General features: G+C 36.1%; 1 protein-coding gene across 1 annotated transcript; it reads right to left on the bottom strand.

Annotated features, from left to right (window-relative positions):
- Positions 1-6: 6 nt before the first annotated feature.
- On the bottom strand, positions 7-8,690 carry LOC100636087 (deleted in malignant brain tumors 1 protein-like). Its single transcript, XM_020001019.1, is given in 25 exon segments — positions 7-622; positions 670-732; positions 782-970; positions 1,019-1,342; positions 1,390-1,734; positions 1,780-2,106; positions 2,154-2,226; positions 2,228-2,478; positions 2,527-2,850; positions 2,898-3,056; positions 3,383-3,550; positions 3,605-3,922; positions 3,966-4,289; positions 4,336-4,656; positions 4,701-4,935; positions 5,715-5,803; positions 5,851-6,174; positions 6,220-6,378; positions 6,700-6,861; positions 6,908-7,231; positions 7,279-7,602; positions 7,649-7,972; positions 8,017-8,172; positions 8,227-8,489; positions 8,594-8,690. Coding segments are annotated over 24 exon segments (5,901 nt in total). The 5' UTR covers positions 8,441-8,489; positions 8,594-8,690; the 3' UTR covers positions 7-218.
- Positions 8,691-9,444: the final 754 nt, after the last annotated feature.

Here is a 9,444-nt window from a genome sequence, read left to right as displayed (position 1 = left end):
TTATCATGCTAGATAAAAATAAGTCTGCTGGAGTAGACAATGTGCTAAATGATGTACTTGCTGAAGGCACATCAGTAGAACTAGAACCCAATACACTTGTTTTAATAATGATACTAGTACTGGACTGCTTCGATGTTGTTATCATGCTAGATAAAAATAAGTCTGATGGAGTAGACAATGTGCTAGATGATGTACTTGCTGAAGGTACATCAGTAGAACTAGAACCCAATTACACTTGTTTTAATAATGGCATTAGTACTGGACTGCTTCGATGTTGTTATCATGCTAGATAAAAATAAGTCTGATGGAGTAGACAATGTGCTAAATGATGTACTTGCTGAAGGCACATCAGTAGAACTAGAACCCAATACACTTGTTTTAATAATGGCATTAGTACTGGACTGCTTCGATGTTGTTATCATGCTAGATAAAAACAAATCTGAGCTTGTTGCACTATTAGAGAAAGAGGGTTTCAATATGCATCCAATGTCTTCTATGTCCCCACAACAGTCACCAAACAAGTAACAAATTGCATCACAATAGCATCCATTGCTGCTACATGCAGGACTATAACTTAAATTGCAGCAACCAGTGTATGGTAGATTCAATGACAAGCAACTTCCTGAAATACACAATACAATGAAAGAATACAATGCTGTCATTGAATACCTTGTATAGGAGTGGAGGATGGACTAGCAGTATTTAATATGGTTGAAGTTTGACTTACAGTCACTGCATTAACAAAAAACTTAATATAACATACTTTATTGTACTAACAAACCAGAGATAGAGCTAGAGCTGCTTTCTGAGACTACACACTTCACTCCAGCATCTTCATGATGACTACAATCATGAATTTGTGTGTATGCACATTGAAACAGTGATTTCTCAGTCCCAATGCAGTTTACTTCATCCATTACAATACTACCATTACCTTGACCATAAAAAGCACTGCCATAAGAAACACCATCTATAAATGAGAGTGCATACATATGCTTGAAGTTAATTGTTAACTAACTTGTTCCAAGGCCCAGTTGCCTACATACTACTGCAGCATCATCACTGTCCCAGTCATCATCACAGACAGTACCCCATGCTCCATTAATACACACTTCAACTCTTCCTTCATTAGCATTAGATCCACCAACAAGGCAAATGTCAGTGTTATTGCATTCAGGCTGTACACCACAAGTAACACCAGCATCTTCAAAATGGCCACAGTCATGAGTAGATAAGTAAGTACAGTTGACAAGGAATCCTTCATTTCCAGTACACTGAACATTGTCCATGTTAATAGGACCAGTACCAGCACCAAAATAAGCATTAGTATGAGCAATAGCAACTGTCAATTAGTAAACAATGAACAATAACAAAATGTGCTAGTCTTACTTCCATCAATTCCTAACTGATTACACACAACCACAGCATCATCATTGTCCCAGTCATCATCACAGACAGTACCCCATGTTCCATTAATACACACTTCAACTCTTCCTTCATTATCATTAGATCCACCAACAAGACGAATGTCAGTGTCCTTACATTTAAGTGGCGAACCACAACTAACACCAACATTGTAATTATCATTATGGAAAAGTACACATAACGAATGATATATCAAATGAGTTTCACATTGAGTAAAATTAACTTCATTTCCAGTACAGAACAGATATACTGATACATCGCTATTATCAGTATTAGAACTAAAATATATCCTAGAGCGAGGTACAGAAACTACTTTTAGTAATTTCTATGTACATACCTTATTATTTCACTTACCTCCATTAATTCCAAGCTGTTTGCAAACAAGAGAAGCTTCATAGACTGTCCAAGTAGAGCTACAGACAGTACCCCAATGATCATTAACACACACTTCAACTCTTCCTTCATTATCATTAGATCCACCAACAAGACGAATGTCGGAATTATTACACTGAGGAGCTCCATCACAAATGACACCAGCATCTTCAGAATGATCACAACTATAAGGTATTGATGAAAAAGTACAGTTGACAAGGAATCCTTCATTTCCAGTACACTGAACATTGTCCATGTTAATAGGACCAGTACCAGCACCAAAATATGAATTAGTACGAGCAACAGCAACTAAAAATATTAATTTTTAATCAAATGTTTTTAATACCAGTAATTACTTCCATCAATTCCTAATTGGCTGCATACAACAACAGCATCATCATTGTCCCAACCATCATCACAGACAGTACCCCCAGAAACCATTAATACACACTTCAACTCTTCCTTCATTATCATTAGATCCACCAACAAGACGAATGTCTGAATTGTTACACTGAGGAGTTACACCACAAGCAACACCAACATCTTTAGAATGACTACAATAATGATTTGATGAAAATCCACAGTTGATGAGGAGTTCTTCAGTTCCAGTACACTGAACATTGCCCATGTTAATAGGACCAGTACCAGCACCAAAATAAGCTTGAGGGTAAGCAATAGAACCTATTAATTACTGTTTATGATAAATGATATAATGTTTAACATTCATACTTCCATTGATTCCTAACTGCCTGCACACAACTGCAGCATCAGAAGGTCCCCAAGAATCATCACAGACAGTACTCCATGATCCAAATAGGCAAACTTCAACTCTTCCTTCATTATCATTAGATCCACCAACAAGACGAATGTCGGAATTATTACACTGAGTAGTGGCACCACAAGTAACACCAGCATCTTCAGAATGGAAACAGTTATGAGTAGATAAGTAAGTACAGTTGACAAGGAATCCTTCATTTCCAGTACACTGAACATTGTCCATGTTAATAAGTCCAATACCAGCACCAAAATAAGCATTAGTATGAGCAATTGAAGCTGTCGAATAATTAATCATTTAAAAATAACAATTATGTTACTCTTACCTCCATCTATTCCTAACTGATTACATACAACTATAGCATCAGGTGCTCCCCAGAGATCATCACAGACAGTACCCCAGAAACCATTAATACACACTTCAACTCTTCCTTCATTATCATTAGATCCCCCAACAAGACGAATGCTACCAGAACTAGCACAGTCTATAAATTAATTAGAAAGAAGCATTAGAATATTATACCATCATGACAGACACACTGTTGATAGGAGATGGAGTTGTGGAATAAGCAGCAGACATGACATGGTAAATATGAGTAACAATCTAAAGTTGGATTTACAACATTGTTGCATGCTATCAATGTTAAAAATTTATCCTTCAACTCAAAGTTCATATTTAAATGCATGTGGCATTTTAGAAAAATAAATTGTAGTGGAAAATCAGAAAATGTGCTTTGTCTATGCAAGCTAATTTAGCTAAAATAAATGTGCTACAGATCTGCAAGAACATGTATTAGATTTTGGCACTAACCACTGTTTATTATACATCTAACTCCAGCATCTTCAGTATGATCACAATCATGATCACTAGTATGTTGACAGTTGATAAGTGCTTCCTCAGTTCCATCACAGTATACATCATCCATTGCAATAAGACCAGTACCAGAACCATAATAGGCATGGCTATATGGAATACCATCTATGTACAATACGGTAATAATTATAAAATATAAATTAATTTATACAAACTAACTTGATCCAAGACCCAATTGCCTACATACAACTCTAGCATTAAAATAACTCCAAGAATCATCACAGACAGTACCCCAGAAACCATTAATACACACTTCAACTCTTCCTTCATTATCATTAGATCCACCAACAAGACGAATGTCTGAGTGATTACATGGAGGACCACAAGCAACACCAGCATCAAAAGAATGACTACAATAATAATTTGATGAAAATCTGCAGCTAACAAGGAGTTCTTCATTTCCAGTACACTGAAGATTGACCATGTTAATAGGACCAGTACCAGCACCAAAATAAGCTTCAGTGTAAGCAATAGAACCTATTAATTTTTGTTAATGATAAAAAATGTTTAAAATTGATACCTCCATCAATTCCTAACTGATTACATACAACTGCAGCATCATCATTGTCCCAACCATCATCACAGACAGTACCCCATGTTCCATTAATACACACTTCAACTCTTCCTTTATTATCATTAGATCCACCAACAAGACGAATGTTAGTGTTATTGCATTCAGGCTGTAGACCACAAGTAACACCAGCATCTTCAGAATGGAAACAATTGTGATTAGGTCGATAGGTACAGTTGACAAGTAATTCTTCATTTCCAGTACACTGAACATTTTCCATGTTAATAGGACCAGTACCGGCACCAAAATAAGCATTAGTATAAGCAATAGCAGCTATTACAATTTTTGGTCAGTTAATAAAAATATATACTGCACTTACTTCCATCTATTCCTAACTGATTACATACAACTGCAGCATCATTATTGTCCCAGAGACCATGACAGACAGTACCCCATGCTTCCTTAACACACACTTCAACTCTTCCTTCATTATCATTAGATCCACCAACAAGACGTATGTCACCATGATTACAGGATGTTTGTATACAAGTAACACCAGCATCTTCATAATGGGCACAGTTATGAATAGATGAGTAAGTACAGTTGACAAGGAATCCTTCATTTCCAGTACACTGAACATTGTCCATGTTAATAGGACCAGTACCAGCACCAAAATAAGCATTAGTACGAGCAGTGGAACCTATAAATTGATGTTTATGACAAAGTAATTTTTGAGCTTTGTACCTCCATCAATTCCTAACTGCCTACATACAACTGCAGCATCATCATTATCCCAGTCATCATCACAGACAGTGCCCCATGTTTCCTTAACACACACTTCAACTCTTCCTTCATTAGCATTAGATCCACCAATGAGACGAATGTCAGTGTTATTGCAATCAGGCTGTACACCACAAGTAACACCAGCATCTTCAAAATGGCCACAGTTATGAGTAGATAAGTAAGTACAGTTGACAAGGAATCCTTCATTTCCAGTACACTGAACATTGGCCATGTTAATAGGACCAGTACCAGCACCAAAATAAGCATGAGTACGAGCAATGGACTCTGTCAAAATTAATAGTAATTAATGAACAATAACAAAATACGCTACTCTTACTAGTTCCATCAATTCCTAATTGATTACATACAACTGCAGCATCATCATTGTCCCAACCATCATCACAGATAGTACCCCATGTTCCATTAATACACACTTCAACTCTTCCTTCATTAGCATTAGATCCACCAACAAGACGAATGTCAGTATTATTACACTCCAGTGGTAAACCACAAGTAACACCAACATTGTAATAATTATAGTGGAAATGTACACATACCAAATGAATTGTCAATTCAGTATCACATTGAGAAAAATTGTCTTCATTTCCAGTACAAGATACATGTACATGTACTGAAAAATAACTAGGATCAGTACTAGGACTAAAGTATGCACTAAAGCGAGGTACAGAAACTACTTTTTAGTAATTTTCATCTATGTGCCATATTATTTTACTTACCTCCATTAATTCCAAGTTGCTTGCAAACAAGAGAAGCTTCATAGACCGTCCAAGTAGAGCTACAGAGTGTCAACCAACGATCATTAATACACACTTCAACTCTTCCTTCATTATCATTAGATCCACCAACAAGACGAATGTCTGAATTATTACAGAGAGGAGCTCCATCACAAATGACACTAGCATCTTCAGAATGATCACAACTATAAGGTATTGATGAAAAAGTGCAGTTGACAAGGAATCCTTCATTTCCAGTACACTGAACATTGTCCATGTTAATAGGACCAGTACCAGCACCAAAATAAGCATTAGTACGAGCAACAGCAACTAAAAATATTAATTTTTAATCGATTGTTTTAAATACAAGTAATTACTTCCATCAATTCCTAATTGGCTGCATACAACACTAGCATCATCATTGTCCCAACCATCATCACAGACAGTACCCCATATTCCATTAATACACACTTCAACTCTTCCTTCATTAGTATTAGATCCACCAACAAGACGAATGTCACTATAATTACAGGATGGTTGTATGCCACAAGTAACACCAGCATCTTCAGAATGGTCACAGTTATGAGTAGATGAGTCAGTACAGTTGACAAGAAATTCTTCATTTCCAGTACACTGAACATTGTCCATGTTAATAGGACCAGTACCAGCACCAAAATAAGCATTAGTACGAGCAATAGAACCTATTAATTACTGTTTATGATAAAGACAATGTTTAATATTCATACCTCCATCAATTCCTAACTGCCTACAAACAACTGCAGCATCAGGAGGTCCCCAGTCATCATCACAGACAGTACCCCATGCTCCATTAATACACACTTCAACTCTTCCTTCAGTAACATTAGATCCACCAACAAGACGAATGCTACCAGAACTAGCACAGTCTATAAATTAGAAAGAAGCAAAATATTATACCATATAGATATATCTATGATAGATGCATTGTTGATAGGAGATGGAGTTATTGTATAATTGCTGAAGTGGGATAAGCAGCAGAGATTACATGATAAAATGAATAACGATCTAAAATTGGCTTTACAACAATGTTGCATGCTATCAATTTTAAAAATTTGTCCTTCACCTCAAAATGCATTGTTAATATATGGAATTTTAGGGAAATAATTGTATAGGAAATGTTTTCTGCCTATGCAATCTAGTGAAATGTGCTAAATTTAGTATATATGTTATTAGATTTGGGTACTAACCAACTATACACCTAACTCCAGCATCTTCAGTATGATCACAATTATGATAAGTATCATGTTGACAGTTTACAAGTGCTTCCTCAGTTTCATCACAATGTACATCATCCATTACAATAAGACCATTACCAAAACCATAATAAGCATCACTATATGGAATACCATCTATGTACAATAATAATTATAAATAATGATTTTCATAAGAACTAACTTGATCCAAAACCAAGCTGCCTACATACAACCCTAGCATTAGAAACACTCCAAAAATCATCACAGACAGTACCCCATGCTCCATTAATACACACTTCAACTCTTCCTTCATTATCATTAGATCCACCAACAAGACGAATGTCAGTGTTATTGCATTCAGGTGGTGCACCACAAGTAACACCAGCATCTTTAGAATGGAAACAATTGTGATTAGGTCGATAGGTACAGTTGACAAGTAATCCTTCATTTCCAATACACCTAACATTATCCATGTTAATAGGACCAGTACCAGCACCAAAATAAGCATTTGTACAAGCAATAGCAACTATTACAATTATTGGTCAGTTAATAAAAAAATTATACTGCACTTACTTCCATCTATTCCTAACTGATTACATACAACTTCAGCATTAGCAGATCCCCAAAGACCATCACAGACAGTACCCCATATTCCATTAATACACACTTCAACTCTTCCTTCATTATCATTAGATCTACCAACAAGACTAATGTCAGTGTTATTGCATTGAGGTTGTACACCACAAGTAACACCAGCATCTTCAGAATGGCCACAGTCATGAGTAGATAAGTAAGTACAGTTGACAAGGAATCCTTCATTTCCAGTACACTGAACATTGTCCATGTTAATAGGACCAGTACCAGCACCAAAATAAGCATTTGTACGAGCAATAGCAACTATTAATTGAATTTTTAATTGAATGTTTTCAAAGATTATTATTACTTCCATCTATTCCTAACTGGTTGCACACAACTGCAGCATCATTATTGTCCCACAGATCATCACAGACAGTACCCCATATTCCATTAATACACACTTCAACTCTTCCTTCATTATCATTAGATCCACCAACAAGACGAATGTCTGAGTGATTACACTGAAGAGTTGCACCACAAGTAACACCGGCATCTTCAGAATGGCCACAGTCATGAGTAGATGAGTAAGTACAGTTGACAAGTAATCCTTCATTTCCAGTACACTGAACATTGTTCATGTTAATAGGACCAGTACCAGCACCAAAATAAGCACTAGTACGAGCAATGGAATCTAATGTCACATTGACATGTAATGAATATTACTTTAGCTATTACCTCCATCAACTCCTAACTGTCGGCATACAACTGCAGCATCATCATTGTCCCAGTCATCATCACAGACAGTACCCCAAGTTTCATTAGCACACACTTCAACTCTTCCTTCATTAGCATTAGATCCACCAACAAGACGAATGTCAGTGTTATTACATTCTACAAGAAAAAAAGTTGAAGTTACACAGCAAATTTAAATAATTATTGACTGACTTGTAGTTTCATAAGGATAACAGCCAATCTCTGTAATATCAGGACAGCAGTCATTATAGGTATAGCAAGACACATCACAGTAGCAAAAATCTGTAGAGCTTTGACAATCAAATAAAGTGCAGCAGCCAGTATTCCCAAGATTAAGATCTGAGCATGATCCATTGCATGTAGCTATAAAGCAAAGAACAAGAAGTGCCTTGAGCAGCCCTTCCATTTCAACTCAGAGACTGATTAACAAATGCGATGTCAATAGCACTATCTATCTATAGATAATTTAATTACTCACAAGCAATGATGTCATCTTATGAGTAAGATTAGATGACTAGTGCTATTGATGACTTATAAGTTCTTATTTGTATGTACTTACATGCTGTGTAGCTAGGGGTGTACCGATTATTCCGGAATAATTTTGGGAATAATAGGTAGCACTTCAATTCCAGAATAATGCTGGCCTAGTAGGTGGATCAGTAGTCAAACTCTAATTAAAGAGCAGCAAATGCACAATTTTTGAATTTTTTAATGCCTGAGCTCAATTTTCGAACCGTGCAAAGTTCAGGCTCTGACATTGATATAGACTAGACTTATATTTTGCAGTCTCTGCTGATAGTGATACTTTAAATAGTTTTTCAGACTTACTAATTTTCATTTTTATTGTAGTTAGTGAGAATAATAGGGCAGAATAAAAGAATAATATAGCAAGGCTGCAAAAGTCGTGGCAGGCTGGCAGCCATTTTGTTTGGGGGTGAATCCTACTTAGTAACGCTACCGCATTACTAATAGGCAAATTTTTGAGAATTTCTGAATAGAATTATAGGTAAAAAACTTAGCATAATTGGGACACCCCTATGTGTAGCCCTACGCATGCAGTGTCGTGCAGCCCTACGCATGCAGTGTCGTGCAGCAGGCCACAGAATTAGTCTAATGCAATTATTTGTGTTAATTAAGTCTTGTATGGTAATAATTAAGTTACTTTCATGCATGTTATTGTAGTTTCTTTTATCTGCATCGCTAAAACAACATGATAATTTGTAGTAAAACTTGTGGGTATTGTGTTATTATTAGGAAAGGAAGTTCTGTTATGTAGTACAGGAAAGGCATTATCTACTAGCAAAATCATTAATAACAGTAATTATGTGTTTTGATACTACAAATAGCACTCAGTAGCCTATTTCAATGTCCAAAGTAAGTACCTACACACTCTGATAGCTGATAATCATA

The sequence above is a fragment of the Amphimedon queenslandica genome, unplaced genomic scaffold (genome assembly GCF_000090795.2).
Source record: "Amphimedon queenslandica unplaced genomic scaffold, v1.1 AMPQUscaffold_13123, whole genome shotgun sequence".
In the NCBI taxonomy this organism is placed as follows: domain Eukaryota; kingdom Metazoa; phylum Porifera; class Demospongiae; order Haplosclerida; family Niphatidae; genus Amphimedon; species Amphimedon queenslandica.
Note: the sequence above shows the minus strand (reverse complement) of the source record. Positions and strands in the feature narration are given on the sequence as shown.